The sequence below is a fragment of the Mustela nigripes genome, chromosome 2 (genome assembly GCF_022355385.1).
Source record: "Mustela nigripes isolate SB6536 chromosome 2, MUSNIG.SB6536, whole genome shotgun sequence".
Taxonomy (NCBI): domain Eukaryota; kingdom Metazoa; phylum Chordata; class Mammalia; order Carnivora; family Mustelidae; genus Mustela; species Mustela nigripes.
Window position 1 is genome coordinate 17,552,222 of NC_081558.1, and position 22,269 is coordinate 17,574,490.

At 41.4% G+C, this 22,269-nt stretch overlaps 1 protein-coding gene across 3 annotated transcripts in view; it reads right to left on the reverse strand.

The window, feature by feature from the left end:
* SMARCC1 (SWI/SNF related, matrix associated, actin dependent regulator of chromatin subfamily c member 1) overlaps nucleotides 1-13,595 on the reverse strand; it is a 173,938-nt gene extending 160,343 nt beyond the window's left edge. For all 3 annotated transcript variants that reach the window (XM_059389606.1, XM_059389605.1, XM_059389607.1), the window contains exons 1-2: nucleotides 13,386-13,595; nucleotides 4,597-4,716 (exon numbers count right to left, since the gene is read on the reverse strand). In XM_059389606.1, the coding sequence (XP_059245589.1) occupies nucleotides 4,597-4,716; nucleotides 13,386-13,580 (315 nt within the window). In that variant the 5' untranslated portion in view covers nucleotides 13,581-13,595. The remainder of the gene's footprint in view (nucleotides 1-4,596; nucleotides 4,717-13,385) is intronic.
* Nucleotides 13,596-22,269: the final 8,674 nt, after the last annotated feature.

Consider the following 22,269-nt stretch of genomic DNA (forward strand, 5'->3'; position numbering starts at 1 on the left):
AGAAAAGTACATCTGGTCCCACTGGCACTAAGCCATGAATTATTTTTATTTATAACTTTTGCCTGAAAATATTCTTTCCTAATCTTTAAAATCCAGAAAAAAATAATGCTTTCATTTGCAAGAGTTTAATATCTCATAAATAGGGACGCCTGGGTGGCTCAGTTGGTTAAGCAGCTGCCTTCGGCTCAGGTCATGATCCTAGCGTCCTGGGATCGAGTCCCACATCGGGCTCCTTGCTCGGCAGGGAGCCTGCTTCTCCCTCTGCCTCTGCCTGCCATTCTGTCTGCCTGTACTTGCTCTCTGCCCCCCTCTCTCTCTGATAAATAAATAAAATCTTTAAAAAAAAAAAAATATCTCATAAATAAAGCCTCCTATACATACCATTTTTTAAGACCATTCATACAATCTTAATTAGAAATACCAATATAATGTGAATCACATAACAGAAAATACTTCATGTAATGTTATCTGTAGATTTTATCCTAAATATTAATGTTATACTTGATAAAGTACTATCCATATGTATTCTGTTACAGTGTTGGGTTTTTTTTTTAAAGATTTTATTTATTTATTTGACAGAGGGAGAGTGAGCATGGGCAGGGTGAGGGGCAGAGAGAGACAGAGGGAGAAGACTTTTTGCTGAGCAAGGAGCCTGATGTGTGGCTCAATCCAAGGACCCTGGGATCATGACCTGAGTCCTGAGTTGAAGGTGGATGCTTAACCGACTAAGCCACCCAGGCACCCCTGTTACGGTGTTTTAAATGATACCTTCAGCCAGTTCTTAATTAAATAATTCTAATCTGACTCATTCTACACAGGAATAAGAAAGTAAACTCATGTAATTAGAGGTAAAGGAACATGGAGCTTTCAAATGAGTCAGAAAAAAAAATACAGAGGAAAAAGTGACAGAGCAAATGTAGTAAAATGTTAACAATCAGGGACTCTGAATGAAGGGAAAATGAAAGTTCTTTGCATTATTCTTGCAAAATTTTTACTTTGAATTAATATGAAATTTAAAGTTACTCAAAAACCTCAGTCACACAGCTCAGAAAATGAAATTACATTCATCATCCAGCTGAATAATTCCCATTAGAACAAAATGAGTATGTACTTCCAATATCTAAAAATTTATTCATAAATTATATACAGGTACTTACTACATTGTTATTATACATATATAACAAATCACATATTCAAAAGTAGGTATTTTTAAAAATTTTTTTTTAAGTAGATCTTTTTTTTTTAGGATTTTATTTATTTATTTGACAGAGAGAGAGATCACAAGTAAGCAGAAAGGCAGGCAGAGAAAGGGGGAAGCAGGATTCTTGCTGAGCAGAGAGCTAGATTCGGGACTCAATCCCAGGACCCTGAGATCATGACCTGAGCTGAAGGCAGAGGCTTAACCCACTGAGCCACCCAGGTGCCCCATAAGTAGGTATTTTTAAAGGAGAAAGTTAAAAAGCAAATCCAAAGAGAAGGAATGATCTTGCTCCATAAGTGAATTTATCCCGTACCCAGTAACTCTCAGTAACTCTCTTCTGATTCAACCTGTACTCTAAACTCCAGCTTTCACTTCCCACAAGATTTCTAAACCTGAGGAACCAATCGGAGGAACTAACTCTAACAAAGTTAGACTAAACTGAGTACCCTTCCCCAGAAACCTGCTTTTACTCTGGCTTCCCCCTTCGTGATAAAGGTGTCTAAATGCTCAAGGTAGCAAAGTCTTTCTCTTTCCAGCCCCTGTATTGCCCCCCTGCAAGAATATTACCAAGTTCTGCCCCCTTGAATTCTGAGTTCCTTTCCATCCTCTTTAAATCCACTGCTTCGGATGCCTGGGTGGCTCAGAGGCAGAAGCCTCTGCCTTCAGCTCAGGTCATGATCCTAGGGTCCTGGGATCAAGCCCCTCAGCGGGCTCCCTGGTCAACAGGGAGCCTGCTTCCCCCTCTTTCTCTGCTTACCTCTCTGCCTACTTGTGATCTCTCTCTCTCTCTCTGTCAAATAAATAAATAAAATCTTTAAAAAAATAAAAATTTTTTAAAAATCCACCGCTTCTGGGGCACCTGGGGGGCTCCACTCGTTGAGTGTCTGCCTTTAGCTCAGATCATGGTCCCAAATCGAGCCCTCAATGAGGCTCCCTGCTCGGTGGGGAGTCTGCTTTTCCCTCTGCCTGCTGTTCTCCCTGCTTGTGTTCTCTTGCTCTTGCTCTCTTGCAAATAAAATCTTTAAAAATAAGCAAGTAAAGAAATCCAGTTTTCTCCACATGGTATCATCACAGTGGATTATTAGAGCAGTTTCTTCATGGAGAGTTTTCAAAGCCTCCAACCTCAACAGCTTCCAACCCATTCTTCACACTGAAGCCTGTGGGATTATTCTAAAACCCAAAATCAACTAACCCACCCACTACTCTCTCCCTTACTGTGGTTCCCCAACACTCAGGAGATAAAGACCACACATCTAGGACAGTAAACTTGGCCTATTACGACTGATTCTAGCCCATTTCTCTGCCTACTTGTCCTCAGCTCTCATCTTACTGAAGAGTCACAACTACCTTCGAGTACCACATTTTCTCAGGCCTTAATGCTTTTACACGTTGCTATCACTGCCTGGAAATCCTATCCTTCAGCATTTCCCTGAAGAACTCAGACTCAACTTTCAAGTCTCAAATCCAAATGCCCTTTTCCCCTGGAAGACATTTCCTGAGATCACCAGCAAACTCAAAGGTTCTATTCCTTCAGGCCACTACAGTGTGTGCCCCCCCCCCCCAGGACAAGCAATACACGTACTGCTCTTTAAATTCTCAGAATTTGATAAGCAACCAAACACTTAATACTAGCTGAGCTCCTATCAGTTGGGGGGTGGGGAGCACTTTTTAACAAACCTCAGGAATAACCAGATAATCTAAGAAAAAAATATAAAACCAGATCCATTGCTCACACTGAATACCAAGATAAATTCTAAATAGATGGGAATTAAGTATAAAAAATGAAGCCACATAAGTACTAGAACACCTCACTAAATTCCTTCCTCACCTACGAGTGAAGAAAGCTTCCCGATTCAAAAACCACAATTTTATGGGCGCCTGGCTGGCTCCCTCAGTGCAACGTGTGACTCTTGATCTCAGGGTGTAAGTTCCAGCCCCACTCTGGGAGTAGAGATTACAAAACAAAAACAGAAGAAAACGAAAAAATACAATCCTGTATCTGACTAAATAAAAATAAAATGTCTAGGTAGCAAAAATGCCATAAGCAAACTAAACACATTTACTGCAAGAGCAGTAAAAAATATACATTATCTTCAGGGCACCTGGGTGGCTCAGTCGTTAAGCATCAGCCTTCAGCACCAGCCTTCAGCTCAGGTCATGATTCCAATGTCCTGGGATTGAGCCCTGCCCATGGGCTCCCTTCTCAGCGGGAAGCCTGCTTCTCCCACTCCCCCTGCTTCTGTTCCCTCTCTCACAATCTCTCTCTGTCAAATAAATAAATAAAATCTTAAAAAAAAAAAAAAAAAAAACTAAGTAAGCTCTTGAATTAAAAAAAAAATACACACACACACACACACACACACACACACACACAATCTCCTATTCTGAATCATATCTGAGAGAGCAATGAGTTGTCAAAAAATTTAGTGATGAAATAAGAACACCCAAGTCAGCGACTTCTAAGATTTAAAAAAAAGGTCTGCCTCTAAATTCAGTGGAGGCAGCAAACATTAGACTGGAAACTGCAAAAACCCAAATCAGAGAATTAAAAGACAAAAATTATGAAAAAGCTACAAGTTATTCTTAGAAATCTAATGTTTATACAGAGTTCAAAAATATAAATGAAGGAATATGGGATAGGAGAGAAGACAAAATTAATATTCCCTGAGCTAAAGAAATATAAATGAGTCTTTGGACTGTGACTTATAACTAGTTATATTTCTGAATTTCAAAGATCAGTATAAACAAGGGGAAATCAAGTTATCAGATTTTTCTCTACAAAATCAAATGTAAAGGAAAAAATAAAACCAGGGGCACCTGGCTGGCTCATCTGGTAGACACGCAACTCGATCTCCAGGTCGTGAGTTCAAGCCCCACGCTGGGTGTAGAAATTACTAAAAATAAACAAACTTAAAAAGGAAAGGAACAAAACCTACATATTTCAAAAGGAAGAAAGGCATAACCCAGTATTTCTACACCAAACTATCCAAGTATCAACTGCAAGGACAACAGAATTATATTTTCACACAAACTCAGAAAATCTTACCAACAGAAGATAAAAATTCCACAAAAAAGTATCCTGGCCACAAGAACTGAACCAGGAGAAAGAATGGAGAAGACCTGGTAGAAAAGAGACTAGAAGGAAACTACGACATAGTAAAATGTTCACAATTAAGTCTATAAATAGTTGTTGTGAAGTTTCATGCAAATTTTAAATGTCTCCTAAAAGTGACACTTCCTACACTGAAAAAGTAATAATAATCTATCATGAAAATTCCACTAAGGCTCTTTGTTTATTCTACAGGATAGCAGCAGTAAAGGAAAGAGCTGTAGGCTGCACTTGAGAGTACAGACACTGAAGATTCCCCAGTGTTATTCCAAGTTGATGTACTTACCGGGAGTTTGGTGAAGGCCGGATTCGTAACATGCTTCCCAAAGGCATCTTCCTGGAACTGAAGAAGCTGTACCACCAGCCCAGCCAGCGTTTTGTTGGTAGGAGCATCCGCATGAACATACTGCAAGATAAAGATGGGGACTCAAAACCTGGGACAGTCGTGTGGAAGAGAACGGTAGCTTACTTCCTATTACCTACTAAGCACTGGCCAGGTGACAGATTTGCAGAGGTCTGAACCTTGGTCTCTGCGTAAAAAAGAGCTTACAAAAATAAATACTGGGAGCAGTGGGAAGGGAAAGATAACTGATCTCTTTACTTAACAGGTCTGAAGGAAAGAAACCATACCCACGCAATGAACCCAAGTCATCTCGTGTACACCTGGACCTAAAGTTGATGGTGAGATCTTGAACCTCAAACTTGAGCCTGATACTATCATCAGATGAGACCTATTAGCAAAATGTATTTTGTAAGCAGGAGAATAACCTGTGGCAGAGAGCAGACTGTACTGTTTTTAAAACGGGCCAACAAATTTCTTTGATACTCCTCTCATCAAGAAGTAGGGTGTATGCTCTTCCTTTGCTGAATCAAGACCATCCTTAATGATTAACTTGTAACCATCAGGATGCAGTGGGGAGATCAGGAGTGATGCTGTGGGACCTTTGAGGGTAAGTCAAAAGCTTCCAGGTAGTCCCTTGGGAAGAGTCACCTCTGGAATCCTGAACTACCACGAAGTCCAACTACCTGAAGGCCACCATACTTTGAGGAACCCCAGACAACAGGGAGAAGCCTCTTGGAGATACTATGGCCAGAAGCCCCAGCTGATGTCCCAGAAGACTGACAGTACAACCACCAGACACATGAGAAATAATGGTTCCAGATGATTCCGCCTCCAGCTGTCAAGTTATCCCCAATCATCAAATCTTCCCAGTTGAAACCCTAGACACAGTTCTAAGAGACAACTGTCCCCATTGTACCCTTCCAAATTCCTGACACACAGAAACTCGGAGCATAACAAAATGGTTGTTTTATGCCAAGAAGTTCTGAATATAATAAAATGGTTGTTTTAATGTGCACTTAAAAATGGTTAGGACAGTAAATTCTGTTACTTTTTTTACTACAATAAAAAAAAAAGTTAGGGGCATCCGGATACCTCAGTCAGTTAAGTAACTGCATCAGCTCAGGTCATTGATCCCAGAGCCCTGGGACTGAGCCCAACACCAGGCTCCCTGCTCCACGAGGAGCCTGCTTCTCCCTCACCTCCTCAATGTGCTCTCTCTCATTATTTGTCACTATCTCTGTTGCTATCTCTCAAATAAATAATCCTAAAAAAAAATTTTTTAAACAAATATATTTGAAAAGTTATCCACATTAATGTCGACAATGTCCAAAGGCCAAACCAGTGGCAGAGAACAAGCTAGTTCTACAGCAAGGTAACATGACACAGAAAGCATAAACTAGCAACTTAAACTAAATATCAAAGTTTAATTATGAAACGTTTAGCATCACTTTGGAAAGCCAACGCAGTCAATAAATTTTTTTTAAGCCTCCAATAAGCAGGAAGAACATCTAAAGACCTCCTTGAAATTCAAAAGATAACAGAAGATAGCAAAATGAATTTTTCTTCCTGGGACAAACCTCATTCCCCTTATCATCCAACATGATTAATGTGGTAGAGGTTTCTAATACAAAAAATAATTTTTAAGTGATTTATACATGGCAAAACAGTTACCAGCTGCACATTCTACTCTTACTAGACTGAATGACTCTCAATCTGTACTACTGCCAAGCAAAGATAAAGCATGATATAAAAAGGCAATTCTTCTTAAAGCTTAGTATCCTCCCAAATTTTACTTATTCAGGTGCATTAGCTTTCCACTCTCAATGAAACAGCCAGCACGCAGTTCACTTTGCTAAAGACTGATATTTTGTTGGAATGCTTTATATTACAAGACCAAATGCTGGTAAAATCCAGCCCACTGCCTGTTTCTCTGTGGACCAAAAGCTAAGAGCAGTTTTTAGATTTTTAAATGACTAGAAGGAAATCTTGTTTTATTTTGTTTTTTTAAAGATTTATTCCAGAGAGAGGGAGAGAGCATGGGCAGAAGAGGCATAAGGAGAGACAGAATCTCAAGCAGACATTGAGCTGAACAGGAAGCCCAACACAGGGCCAGATCTCACCACCCTGGGAATATGACCTGAGCTGAAACCAAGAGTCAGGCACTTAACCAACTGCAATACCCAGGCACCCCTGGAAAGAAATTTTAAGTAATATTTTGGGGCACCTGGGTGGCTCAGTCGATTGAGGATCTGCCTTTGGCTCAGGTTGTGATCTTGAGGTCCTCAGATCAAGCCCATGTTGAGCTCTCTGCTCAGAGGGAGTCCGCTTCTCCCTCTCCCCCCGACTTGTCTCCGTCTCTCTAATAAGCAAAAAATTCTTAAGAAAAAAAAAAGTAATATTTCATGACAAATATTACATGAAATTCAAATTTCAGTGTCCATAAATGAAGTTTTATCAAAACACAGCACATTCACTACACATTGTCTACGGCTGCTTCCATGTAACAGCAGTCCAGCAGTTAGAATTGAGATGGCCTGACCTAAAAAGCCCAAAATGTTTACTCTCCTACCCTTTATAGAATAAATCTGCCTATTCCTCTTCTAGACATTCCTTTTTCATCCTTATAAAGTTTTCTTTTATATTATGGGTGTTCCATGAAAACACGTTTTCATAAGGTCACAAAGTTAAACTTTACCTATGCCACACCACCAGTCAAAAAATGGAAAAAAAACTTCATACAACTAAGCATGTAAGATATCAATTCTGTTGGCCTAAAATAATGTTTTCCAAACTTTAGACCCATTCGGAGTTTCAAATTCCATAGGTCAGGCCCAAGAATTTGTATTTCTTAGAAGTTCTCGGTGACACAACTGGCGTGGGAACCCACTTCAAGAACTACTAAACTGGGGCACCTGGGGGGCTCAGTCGGTTAAGCATCTGCCTTTGGCTCAGGTCATGATCCCGGAGTCCTGGGATCAAGCCCCACATAAGGCTCCCTCGTAGCAGGGAATCTGCTTCTCCTCCACCCCTCAGCCTGCTTGTGCTCTCTCTCACATTCTCTCTTTCAAATAAACAAAAATATTAAAAAAAAAAAAAAAAAAAAAAGAAGAAGAAGAAGAAGAAGCCGCACTAAACTTTTTTTAAAAAAGTCTGTTTCAGGTATTACTATACATCTTAAAGAATATACTTTAATATAATTTAAAACTTATAGGGGAGCCTGGGTGGCTCAATCAGTTAAGCTTCTTACTTAGGCTCAGGTCATGATCTCAGGGTCCTGGCATCCAACCCCGAGGCAGTATGCTTCTCCCTCTCCCTCTGCCCTCCCCTTGACTCCATGTTCTCTCTCTCTCAAATAAATAAATCTTTTTTTAAATTTAAAAATAGAAGTTAAAAACCAGTTAAAAACGATTTTTAAATGTTGAAAACTACTTAAAACTCCCCTTTCCTGTAATATACTGCCTACTGCCAATTCCCACAAAAACTATCAAATTTACTTTTTAAGGACTACACACTCTAAAGTGACAACTCAGTATCTGTTTTTTTCCAACTTACTCAACATAGTAAATCTTTAATAAGTAATACTCAATTAGTAAATAATTCATAGCACCCACATAATAGACTCTTTAATAAACTCTTCAAACGTATCCTACAGAACTGACAAAATATGGAGTCTATATCTGCAAGGTTAACTTTATTTTTATAAGAATAGGTTTCTCAAAGGGGTTATAATGTACTGCAATTTTCTGTACAAGTGACATGAAAAATTAGTCTAACTTTTTATTTTTCAGATACCTGTAGATAACTGAACAATGCCAAATCCTAAAACTGAAAAATATACCATTGTGGAGGAAGGCTGTTCAGCAAAAACCAAATCAACCCTTTAGGAAAAACTAAGTTTAGCAACTGCTATACACATAGTTTCATACATATTCTAGATTTCACTACTATGCAAGTTTAATCTGATGTATTATCATTCAGAATACAAAAACATGTAAAAGTTTTCATGTAGACAACTTTATAGTTTCAAAATAAAGATGGCCAGGTTCAAAGTTCAATCAAAATTATTGCCTTAGCTATTTTTAAATCCAATTTTTTTTAGATTTTATTTTTATTTTATTCATGAGACACACAGAGAGAAAGGCAGAGGGAGAAGCAGACTACCTCGGGGCTGGATGCCAGGACCATGGATTCATGACTTGAGCGGAAGGTAGACAGACACTTAACCAACTGAGCCACCCAGGTGCCGCCAATTTTTTAGCTATAAAATATTCAACCCTGGTTAGATACTTTCTCCAAATCACCCACAAAAGTTACCAAACATGAAAAGGTGACATTCTTAATTCATAAATGAACCGTCACATTAATATATTAAACCATACCTCACAACCACTCAAAAGGCAGCCAATGTATGACCAGAAGGTCTTTAAATCAACTTTTTTTTTTTTTTTTAAGATTTTATTTATTTGGGGGCGCCTGGGTGGCTCAGTGGGTTGAGGCCTCTGCCTTCGGCTTAGGTCGTGGTCCCGGGGTTCTGGGATCGAGCCCCGCATCGGGCTCTCTGCTCGACGGGGAGCCTGCTTCCTCCTCTCTCTCTCTCTGCCTATCTCCTCTGCCTACTTGTAATCTGTCTGTCGAATGAATGGATGAAAATCTTAAAAAAAAAAAAAAAAAAAAAAGATTTTATTTATTTGACGGAGAGAGAGACAGAGAGGGAACACAAGCAGGGAGAGTGGAAGAGGGAGAAGCAGGCTCCCCGCCAGGCAGGGGGCCTGATGCAGGGCTTGATCCCAGGACTCTGGGATCATGACCTGAGCCGAAGGCTGCTGCTAAAACAACTGATCCACCCAGGTGCCTCTTAAATCAACTTTTAAACATCTCAAAATATTAACATTCTATTTAACCAATACGAATAAAGCAAGCTGATCATGGGATATACACAAAAGTATCATTACCATCTCAAATTTAACATAATCCCATCTTCAACCACTATAGCATTTGATTCAGTCTTATGGAAGTCAATCTTACTCTCAATTTGCATACGGAAAATTAAAACAGAAATCAAGTTATCTGCTCAAGGACATCAGCAATTAGCAGCCAACAGTATGGAACACACAAGTTCCAAAGTGTAATGCTCATTCACTATCCTATAGGAACATAATAGAGCTCATTTCCAATGGCTTCAAAAAACATTACCTAAAACATAAAGATTCCTGACAGCTTTCAAAATACTGAAATCTGATTAACAAAAAAATTAATAACTATAAATTATTTCAGTCATAAACATGTTATCTTTTGATCAAAAAAAAGTTCAACAGCATGTTTTACTTAAGACAACCAAAAATTTTTAGTCTCAAGTATTTTAAGAAAGGTAGAAAGATTTTTAAGAAGAAAAGAAAGGTAGGAAGATAAGCTTAGAAAGTTTTATCAATATATCTGCTTCACGCTATCTATGGCATGAATGAAATATCAAGTTTAACAACTTGTCCCTAAACAAACCTACTGCAGTAAATGCCCCATAAAACAAACAACAAAACCTGTCTTTAACTGTTAAATACTTTATGTAAAGTGTACTGAAATGCATTCCTTTGGAAATCAAGTCTACTTTAGTAACCACCCTTAGATTGAAATCATCCTGACATCTTAAATCTTATTTCGAGAATAAACCAAACCAGGAAGAAATTTACCTGGGAACTTAACGGTTTACAGATATCCTTCACCTCCAAAGTATCTGAGTTGAAACCATGTAAGACCAGTAAGCCTTTATCGTTTGAAAACCACTCAGAAACCACTGATAGAAATACAGCTTTCATCTTCACCAAAGTTAGAATGAAAGACATGTAGCCAATAATACAAAGACCGCTCAGGCAGGAGATGAACAAGCTTCTGCCCTGCGGCTGGACTTAAAATGCAGCCTCAAGCCAACAGCCCTCTGCTTCTACTCACCTACTTTTTCCCCTCTCCAGGAGTCACCTCCTCTGAACTTCTTTGGCCTAGTTGAAGCTCATCCTAATCAAAAAGAACTCCCTCTTCCTTCTGTGTTCCTGAGCCAGATTTAGCAACAAAGCTTAAATGACGAGGTTCCTAATCTGTTCATTCACTGAACAAACATGTACTGAGCACCTACTAAGGACACAGAGAAAATAAAAACAATACAAGGAGGTTCTCTTTTAACTTGAAACCACATGAGTTTTACAAGTGTCTATGTCTATTTTTACCAATACATTTTCCATTACCTTCCACTACATTCCTTGATGAGAGGGATTATGTGTAGCAAAAAGAACCGGGGCTCTGGAGCCAGGCAGACCTTCACTGAATTCCAAATCTGCCACTCCTAATTGTAATCTTAGAACTCTAAGTCACTCACATCTGGAGTCTCAGGTTCCACTCATGTGTAAAATGAAATAAATATGTATTAACCACGACGGCTGTAAGGATTTGGGTAATGGTTTAAGTGCCCAGTTACAGTTAGATGCCCAGTTGTCCATGGAATGCACGAATAAACCCATTAATAAAAATGGGACTATCTTGGGGCACCTGGGTGGCTCAGTGGGTTAAGCCGCTGCCTTCGGCTCGGGTCATGATCTCGGGGTCCCGGGATTGAGTCCCACATCTGAGTCCCGCATCGGGCTCTCTGCTCAGCAGGGAGCCTGCTTCCTCCTCTCTCTCTCTCTGCCTGCCTCTCTACCTGCTTGTGATCTCTGTCTGTCAAATAAATAAATAAAATCTTTAAAAAAAAAAAAAAAAACTATCAATGTGTACACTGAGTGGAAATATATTGTGTCCTGGATAGTACTTTCACCACTAAAACACCACTCTCTAAGTCTAACAGGTTTCTGGCTGTCAGGCATAAGGAATATACAATTCTCAATTTCAGGAGTCCCAAGAAATACCCTCTGGCCTTATGAAACCCTGATATCTAACTTTTACTTTACCTTTAAGGCCTGAAGAATACTGAGCCACCAGCTGCCCAATGGCCTCAACACTCTGGGACACATTCCTCAGTCTGCCCCAGAACCACTTTTTCACCCACCAAGCAAACCCATTCCAACAAAACTGGGCCCAAACAGATGCACACAGAGTTTGGAGAGGCAGAAATTACTATTATTTCTCCTTCTCCTTCCTCTTCCTTGATATCCAAAGGAATATTTCTCATTTCTGCTAAAACTACATTGATAAACTAATGTTATATGTCAATTATACCTCAATAAAGAAATCAAGACTGAGAGAGGAGGAAGGCTACATTAAGGTACACTGAATTTAAAACCCAAAGTATTGGCTTAAGGGCACATGATAAAAATAATACTTTCATAATATAAGTATTCAATTCCCTTAGCCAATTCTAGAAGCTCTGCTCCCTACAAAAAAAAAAAAAAAAAAGTGACCAATTTATCACTGTATAAGGGAGAGCAATATTCTTGTCTACTTAAATGCAGATGAGAAAAACTGGCAATCCCAAATGTGAATGCAAAATTTCAGGGCAAAAAAAAATTTAGCATATAAAAATATACATCGTCTCTCACTTCCTAAAACTTCAGGAAGAAAGTCACTTCTGAAAGCACTACAGTGTAACGTCAAAGGAACCCAAGATCCTATCCCTATCAACCTCCAAAACCTGACCAGACTCCATTGCGCTGCAGAACTCAAATGACCAGGTTTCTAGACTACCTCCTCTTTTCATTCACTGAACAAATATTTACTAAGCAACTACTGAGGGAGCGGCTATGAGTACCAACCATGTTGGGGGTAGGGGCCAATGCAGTGAAGAGGCCTGACAAGGTCCTTGCCCCAGTGTTATGGTTCTCAATGGGGAGGGGAAGTATGGCAATAGAAAGGTATGTTCGGAAATCTGGGGCAGAACAGGTATTTGGGGCAGTCTGCTTCATTACACCTTCCAAGGGAGTCATTCCCATGTATCTACAAGGGGAGTTAAAAAACTCGTTATAAATAAAAGGTTAAGTCACAACTTTCAATACCACTGATTCAGCGAAACTTAAGCTCCCCAAAGTAGGAGAAACAGCTAGATGAAAATAATCTCACAAAATGGTACGAGACAAATAAAGGTGATACGAAGTGCGGCAGTCAAGTATAAATGGGGTTCTCGGGGAAGGCCTCCCTGAGAAACACAGTAAATACAAGTACGTTAACTCCTGTACTCACACTGCAGGCAACTACAAGTACAATAAACACTGTCATTTTTTTTTTTTAAACATCAGTGCTCATCAATACAAGCACCCATTATATTGGCCTGCTGTTACTAACTTCCGAGTACAATGTCTAGTCATTCTTTACCAAACCAACAACAGGCAGCAGAACCTGAGCTACCTCACTTGACTTGAAACAAAACGTGAAGCTGCCCTCACAACCCTGGCTCGGACAGTTTGTAAGAATCATTGTTCGCACACCCAGTGCCGCTAACAAAAGAGATTCACGCCCTCCGGGTTGCTGAGCTCGAGATGCTCCTGCACGCCGGGGCGAGCTGGGGCTCTGGCCCGCGCGGTGCGGGGACTCCCAGAGGCCTGGCCCCGGGGGCCCGGTGCAGCCCCCGGCGCGCGGGCGCCGAGAGCGGACGGCGGGGGCGTGGCGGGCCCGGCGCCTGCCTTTGTTGTCCCTCGTGGCGCGCGGGGGGGGGGGGGGGGGGGGGGGGGGGGGGCGGCCAGAGGCCCGCGAGGCCAGTAGCTGCGCCCGGCTCCCGTCGCGTGGCCTCCCCGGCCCCCACGGGCGCGCGAACCCACCTTCTTGTAGTGCTTGCCCAGCCAGACCCGCACCGAATCCAGCTGGGACACCGTCTCCGGGCTCTCCCAAAACTTGCTGGCCGGGCCACCGTCCTTCCGCCGATAAACAGCCAGGCCCGTGGCCGCCGCCGCGCCTCCAGCGCCCGCGGCACCCGCCGCAGCCCCCAGCCCGCCGCCGCCCGCCGCCGCGGCCATAATCGCCGTCCGTCGTCCCCACCGCCCGGCCCGCCCCGGCCCTCGCGGCGATCCCCGTTCGCACCCGCGCGCGCGCGCGCGTAGCCGCCGCCACAGCCTCCCGGCCCCGCCCAGCCAACCCCCTTCCGGCGCGGAGGGCCAGCCCCGCCCCTTCTCGGGACCCGGTCCTTAACCGAAGAGGGCACGCGCGCACGCATGCGCAGCACCGGCGCCAGGCGGGCCAGGAACGAACGCTTGCTCCCTCCTCTTCCGCCCGCCGAGGCACGCTGCGCACCTTTTTCGCTGCTCACCCTGGACGTGCGGGCTGTCCTATAGCCAAGTTCCTGCATCCCGTGAACCACTGCACAGAGGTTCTGTGTCATCCCCTGGCAGCGCCAGAGAGGAAAGACCTGGCGTGAGAAGTTCGGAGGGGGAAGGCCGTTTATGGTGTCGAGTGCTTCCCGAGGAACCCCCAGGCGGGGCGGGAATCTGCGTTTGCTTCCGCCCCTGGCCTCAGACTGAGCGCATGGAGTGGCCGCGTAGCCTTTGTAAGCGTCCACCTGGCACCACCACCCGGCGCTGCTTGGGCAGCACACACCTTCCTCCCCCTCGTGGCTGCAGCCACGCCGGCTCTTTGCTACCTCGGGGCCCTTCACCAGCTGGTTCCTGAGACCTGGACAGGTTTTACCCTATGGCTGTGGCTTAGGCGCTTTCAAATTAATAGCTTAAGGGTGCGTTAGAAAAAAACGATCTCTGACCGTACTAATTGACCTGCTAATCACATTCACCGGACATTCTCTAGGTAGCACTCACCACGACCTGATATTTTTCTTACTTGTCCACATCCATTACATGAGAACCTAACCGTGACTTGTTTACAGGTGTACTCTCAGTGCTGGGAACAGAGCCTGTTATCTAATAGATATTCCATAAATATTTGATGAATGAGTGAATGAATGACCTATGGAGGAGCAGAAAGATTTTAAATTATTAACGAAGTTTGATTGGCCAATATGGCGTTATAAACATGATATTATGTAACACCAGAACAGCAGGTGACTAATAGCTTGTGAGGAAGTCTGGTGAGGTTTCAAGACCCAACTTTTAAGGATGAATAGAATGTGATGGGGAGGAAATACCATCTCAGATACACAAAAACAACTGGATCAAAGGCTTTAAAGTGTGAAAAGCAAGCTGGGTGAAACCTTTGAGCCCATGGTGTGCAAGCGGAGATGTTACTTGGTTGTGGCAGTGAATTTTGACTTCATCCTGTAAGCACTGGGAAACCTTTGAACAGAGAGAATGAATTCAGGCAGAGAGCGGTTAAGTAGTAACTGGCTAGCAGGAATTATGAACCCAGGCCTTAGACCCTGGAGTACTAATGGGCCCCCCACCTTCCTAAGTACACCTTTCTTTCTTTTCTTTCTTTCTTTCTTTCTTTCTTTCTTTCTTTCTTTCTTCCTTCCTTCCTTCCTTCCTTCCTTCCTTCCTTCCTTCCTTCCTTTCTTTCCTTCTTTGTTTCTCTCTTTCTCTCAAGATTTATTTATTTATTTGAGAGAAAGAGGCAGGGGAGGGCCTGAGGAAGAGAGAAAGAGCCTTTAGCAGCATCCATGCCAAGCTTGGAGCTGGATGCAGGGCTAGATCTCATAACCCTGAGATCAGGATCTGAGCCAAAACTAAGTGTCTGACACCTCACTGTGCCACTAGGCACCCCAACTGTGTTTTCTATTAACATCTTGTGAGTAGAGCAGAGAAAATGCTCTGGAGGGGCGCCTGGGTGGCTCAGTGGGTTAAGCCGCTGCCTTCGGCTCAGGTCATGATCTCAGGGTCCTAGGATTGAGTCCCGAATCGGGTTCTCTGCTCACCGGGGAGCCTGCTTCCCTCTCTCTCTCTCTCTCTCTCTGCCTGCCTGCCTCTGTGCCTACTTGTGATCTCTGCCTGTCAAATAAATAAATAAATAAAATCTTTTAAAAAGAAAATGATCTGGAGAAGTTCAGCAAACTATTTCATTTGCCTGGAGCCATAGAGAAGGAAGTTAGTTCCAGGGCAGTGGTATTCCAACTTTATTGCTTCTGCCTTCTACTCAAGTTATGATCCAAGGGTTCTGGAATTGAGCCCCAAATCCGGCTTCTTCCTCAGCAGAGAGACTGCTTCTCCCTCTCCCTCTCCCCCCTCCCACCCAGCTCGTTGTCTCTCTCTCTCTCTCCCACTATCTCAAATAAATAAAATATTTTAAAAATTAAAAAGTTTTTAATTTGGGTGCATGTTGGCTCAGTAGGTTAAGCCTCTGCCTTCAGCTCGAGTCATGATCTCGGGTCCTGGGATCGAGGCCAGCATTGGGCTCTCTGCTCTGCAGGGAGCCTGCTTCCCCCTCTCTCTCTCTGCCTACTTGTGACTTCTCTCTGTGTCAAAGAAATAAATCTTCTAAATAAATAAAAATTTTAAAAGGTTTTTATTTTAAAATAATCTCAAACTTACAAAAATGTTACAAATACAATACAAAGAGCTTTATCTTTTCCTGAACCATATGAATATGTTGCTGACATGCCCCATAATTATCAAAAATGTTAATGTAAAAAAATAGAATAAAATAAAAATGTTAATGTATATTTCCCACAGGCAAATATATTCTGTTACATAATCACAATACAACGATCAACACAAGGAAATTAACGTACCTTCCTCAGACTCCATTTGTTTTTCTTTTTGCCTCTGTGAACTTTCTTACAGCAGTTTCTGGTTCAGAATCATGCATCCCATTAGATCAGGTTTCAAGTCTCTTTCAATCTGAAAAGTTCTTTGGTCTTGAACTTTCACAACATTGAAAATGCTGAAGATTCCAAACCTGTTATCTTATAGAATAACCCTCAATTTGAGTTTAAGTTTTTCATGCTGTGTTCTTTTCACTGCGTATAAATGCACATGATTTCATGACTTCTATAACTTTGATAAGTTGATTAAGAGAGTATCTGGCAGGCTTCTCTACTGTTAAGTTTTTTTTTTTTTTTTAAGGATTTTATTTATTTTTGAGAGGGACGGAGAAAGGGAGAGCGTGATTTGGGGCACAGAGGCAGAGGGAGAAGCAGACTCCCCACGGAGCAGGGAGCCTGATGACAGACTGGATCCCAGAACCCTAGGACCGTGACCTGAACCTAAAACAGATCCTTAACAGACTAAGCCACCCAGGAAACCTACTGTGAAGTTATTTTTTTTTGCCTTTGTAATTAATTAGTATTTTCCGGAGAGAGATTTTGAAGGTGTGTAAATACCACATTCTTCATCAAACTTCCCACCTTTATCAGACAAAGTCAAATGGTTGAAAATTTGACTAAGTACAGTCCTCCGAGCCGGAATAAAATTTGACGAAGTACAGATTGTAACTCTAACAATAAGAAATGTGGCTACCATTATCCTTAGTATATTTACTTACTTTATCAGTTCATGTACATGTAACCATTTTCCATGCTGGGCTACCCGCCTGTGTAAGTACCGCCTATCCTTCTTGGCTCCTATAGTCACATGCTAAGCCACCCTAATATGCTTATCTACCTTGCTGACTCCACCTACAGGCTTTACAACTGAATTATTTGAGAAGAGATGGAAAGGGAATAGGAAAAGAAAGAAGATGTCACTCTTGGGGTGCCGAGGTGGCTCAAGAGGTTGAGTGTCTGTCTGCCTTTGGCTCATGTCACAATCCCAGGGTCCTGGGATCGAGCCTCATATCAGGCTCCTGGCTCAGCATGGAGTTTGCTTCTTCCACTCCCTCTCCCTCTGCTTGCACACTCTCTTTCTTTCAAATAAATAAATAAATAACTTTTTAAAAAATCACTTTTAAACCTAATGAGGTCTAAATATGTGATAATTTGGTGGTCAGATTATAATACAGATAGTCCTCTCTGCACAGGAGTGTGATACCCTGAAGATGACTGTGCAAGCAGAAACCATGCAAAGCAACCTTAATTATCAATGAGGAAAATCACAATTAATCCATGGCCTTTAAACTATTTTTTTTTTTTTTAGATTTTATTTATTGACAGAAGGAACAAAAGCCCAGAGAGTGGGAGAGGGAGAATCAAGGTGCCCGTTGAACAGGGAGCCCAACTCTGCACTCCATCCCAGAACCCTGGAATCACAACCGGAGCCCAAGGCAGAGGCTCAACAATTGAGCCACCCAGGTGTCCCGCCTTTAACCTTTTTTATCAAAACATGAAAAACCCTATCAGTTAGAAATGTATAAGGAAATAGATATAGTATAATTAAATTTATTTAGAACAATCTGAAACATCAGAAATATTGGGGTGCCTGGTTGTCTCAGTCAGAAGAGCACATAGAGGGATGGCTGGGTGGCTCAGTTGGTTGGGCGGCTGCCTTCGGCTCAGGTCATGATCCCGGCATCGGGATCCTTGCTCCACAGGAAGCCTGCTTCTCCCTCTGCCTCTGCCTGCCTGTGCTCGCTCTCTCTCTCTCTCTCTCTCTGACAAATAAATAAATAAATAATCTTTAAAAAAAAAAAAAAAAGAAGAGCACATAGCTCTTGATTTCAGGGTCTAGAATTCAAGACCCACATTGGATGTGGAAATTACTAAAGATAAATAAACAAAAAAATAACAATAAACCAGAAATATTAAGATTTAAAGTGTTTGGGGAGACTGGGTGGCTCAGTTGGTTAAGTGTCTGCCTTCGGTTCAAGTCATGAGGTCCTGGTATTGAGGTCCTCATCGGGCTCCCTGCTTGGCGGGGAGCCTGCTTCTCCCTCTCCCTCTGCCCCCTTCTTATGTGCACTCTCTCTCTCTCTCTTTCACTCTCTTTCAGATAAATAAATAGAATCTTTTTAAAAAATTATAAAAAAAGAAGTGTTCTACTTTTTGATGAAAAACTTAACCACTAGCTGTTTGAACTTCTCATATAAGTTATGAGCAAGCATTTTTTTTCAGTATTTTGTCAAATTCTCATACCCCTCTCTAAGCTTGGATCAGCATCCAACATTTTGTACTTTGCCCTTTTAATGTGAAGCTTTTGCCAAGGATCAACTCCTCTGAGATGTCTTCATTTTTTCCTTCAAATCGCTTTCCTCCTGTGTATGGATAAATTTGGCATAAAAAAGTTCCTCAAGAGTCTCTGGAAGAGCTTCAGGGTCAATATTCTCAAGGTCAGCTCTTTCTTCTGTAATGCTATTTATATTTGATTTGAAGTTCACGTCATATCAAGAGAATAAAAAAAAATCACACAGTCAACTCAGTGAAGCAGAAACATTTGACAAAGTCCAGTACCCTCTCCTGATAAAAACACTCAACAAATTTGAAGTAGAAGGAAATTCCTCAACCTGCTAAAGAGTATCAGTGAAAAGCTAACAATAGCATCATACTTAATGGTGAAAGGCTGAGTGCTTTTCTCCCAACATCAAGGACAACAAAGATATCTGCTCTTATTCAACATTAAAGTTCTAACAAGGACAAATAGGAAAAAAAAAAAAAACATGCAGACTAGAAAGTAAGAAGTAAAGCTATCCCTATGTGCAGATGACATGAACTTTATATTGAAAAAATCCTAAGCAGTCCACTAAAAAATTTAAAAAATGAAAACTAATTAATGAGTTCAACAAGGTTGGAAGATATAAGATCAGTATACAAAAATCAATTGTATTTCTATCACTTGAAATAAACTTAAAATGAAATTAAGAAAAAGAATTACAAACACAATGATATCAAAAAGGAAATTTGGGATACATTTAATTTTATTATTTTTGGACTGTAATTTTAAAAGTGTAAAACTTATACTCTGAAAAATACAATATATTGGGGTTCCTGGGTGGCTCAGTGGGTTAAAGCCTCTGCCTTTGGCTCAGGACATGATCCCAGAGTCCTGGGATCGCCCTCATTGGGCTGTCTGCTCAGCAGGGAACCTGCTTCCCCTGCTCTCTCTCTGCCTGCCTCTCTGCCTACTTGTGATTTCTGTCTGTCAAATAAATAAATAAAATCTTTTTAAAAAATACAATATACTGTTGAAAGAAATTAGATAAGGGGTGCCTGGGTGGCTCAATCAGTTAAGTGTCTGACTTTAGCTCAAGTCATGATCCCAGGGTCCTGGAACGGAGCCCCACACTGGGCTCCCTGCTCAGTGGGGAGTTTGCTTCACCCTCTTCCTCTGCCCCTCCCTGCTGGTGCTCACTTGTATTCTCTCTTTATCTCTCAAACACATAAAATCTTTTTAAAAAAGATTAGATAGAAATAAATAGAAAAACATGTTTATGGATCAGAAGACTTAACATTTTTAAGATGGCAAAACTCAAACTCATCTACAGATTCAATATAATTGCTGTCAGAATCCCAACTGACTTCTTTTAAGAAATTGATAAGCAGATTAAGAGCACCTGGCTGGCACAGTCCATAGAGCATGTGACTCTTTTTTTTTTTTTTTCAACATGTTACTCTTGATCTCAGAGCTCAGGCCCCAAACAGGGTGTGGAGCCTACTTAAAAAATAAAAATTTAAAAAAGAAATTGACATGCAGAATCTAAAAGGTATATGGAAGAGCGCCTGGATGGCTCAGTCAATTAGATAATCCTACTCTTGATTTCTGCTCAGGTCATGATCTCAGGGTCATCAAATCCAGCCCCAAGGCAGGCTCCATGCTTAGTGCAGAGTCTGCTCAAGATTCTCTCCCTCTCCCTCTGCCCCTCCCAGCTCACATGCATACCTTCTCTTTCACTCAAATAAATAAAATCTTTAAAAATAAATAAAATGGGGTACCTAGGTGGCTCAGTGGGTTAAGCCTCTGCCTTCAGCCTAGGTCATGATCTCAGAATCCTGGGATCAAGCCCCACATTGGACTCTCTGCTCAGCAGGGAGCCTGCTTCCCGCTCTCTCTGCCTGCCTCTCTGCCTACTTGTGAACTCTCTGTCAAATATATAAATAAAATCTTTAAATAAATAAATAAATAAATAAAATATATATGGAGTTGCAAAAGACCCAGAATAGCTAAAAAAAAAAAAAAAAAAAAAAAACTCAAAAGAACAAAGTGGAAGGACTCACACTTCTTATTTCAAAACTGAACTACAAAGCAGCGGTAATCAGCACTTCTGTGCTATTGACAAGGACAGATATACAGGTCAGTGGGATAGAACTGAGAGTCCAGAGATAAACCCACATATCCATGGTCAACTAATTTTTAACAAGGCTGTCAAGATCATCCAATATGGAAAGAATAGTCTTTTCAGGGCACCTGAGTGGCTGAGTTGGCTAAGTAACTGCCTTCAGCTCAGATTATGATCCTGGAGTCCCAGGATCTCGTCCTGCATCAGGCTCCCTGCTTGGTGAGGAGTCTGCCTCTCTCTGTCCCTTGCCCCTCTCATGCTCACTCTCTCTCTCTCTCTCTCATTCTCTTTTTCTCAAATAAATAAAATCTTTAAAAAAAACAAAAAAGGATAGTCTTTTCAACAAATAGCGCTGAGAAAACTGGATAGTGACATGCAAAACAATGAAGTTGGGTCCTTACCTCACACTATATCAAAAGTTAACTCACGGCCTCCTGGGTGGCTCAGTGGGTTAAGCCGCTGCCTTTGGCTCAGGTCATGATCTCAGGGTCCTGGGATCGAATCCCGCATAGGGCTCTCTGCTCAGCAGGGAGCCTGCTTCCCTCTCTCTCTCTCTCTGCCTGCCTCTCTGTCTACTGTGATCTCTCTCTGCCAAGTAAATAAATAAAATCCTTAAAAAAAAAAAAGTTAACTCACATTAAGTCAAAGGACTCAATGTAAGACCTACAGCTACAAAACTCTTAGGAGAAAATACGAGGACAAACCTTCATGACCTTGATTTGGCAAAGATTTCTTAGAAAAAAGCACGAACAACAGAAGAAAAAATAAACTGGACTTTATCAAAATTAAAACTTTTGAGGTGGGGTGCCTGGCTGGTTTTGTCAGTAGATACAACTCTTGATCTTGCGGTTGTGAGTTTGAGCCATGCTTTAGGCATGGATATAATAATATGGGTGTAAAAATATATTATTAAAAATAATTATAAAGAATAAAAAACTTTTGAGGTGAAGAGGATTACAAGTAGAAACTTCCAGTTATAAAATAAATGTGTCACAGGGATGAAAAATACAGCATAGGGAATACAGTCAATAATATTGTAATAACATTGTATGGTAATAGATGGTAATTACACTTATTGGAGAATATAGTGTAATGTATAGAATTGTCAAATCAGGAGCACCTGGGTGGCTCAGTTGGTTAAAGCAGCTGCCTTTGGCTCAGATCATGATCCCAGCCAGAGTCCTGGGATCGAACACCACAGTGGGCTCCCTGCTCATTGGGAAGCCTGCTTCTCCTTCTCCCTCTCCCTCTGCCTGCTGCTATCCTTGCTTGTGCTCTCTTTCTCTGTCAAATAAATGAAACCTTTTTTAAAAAGATTTTATGTATTTATTTGACAGAGAGAGAAATCACAAGTAAGCAGAGAGATAGGCAGAGAGGCAGACCCAAGCCAAAGGCAGAGGCTTAACCCACTGAGCCACTCAGGAGCCCCAAATAAATAAAATCTTTTTTAAAATTGTCAAATCACTATGTTATATGTCTGAAACTAATTTAAAAAAAAAATATGTGCCTCAAAGGACACCAACAAGAAAATGAAAAAAAACACAAAACAAGAAAATATTTTTTTTTAAAGATTTTATTTATTTATTTGACAGACAGAGATCACAAGCAGGCAGAGAG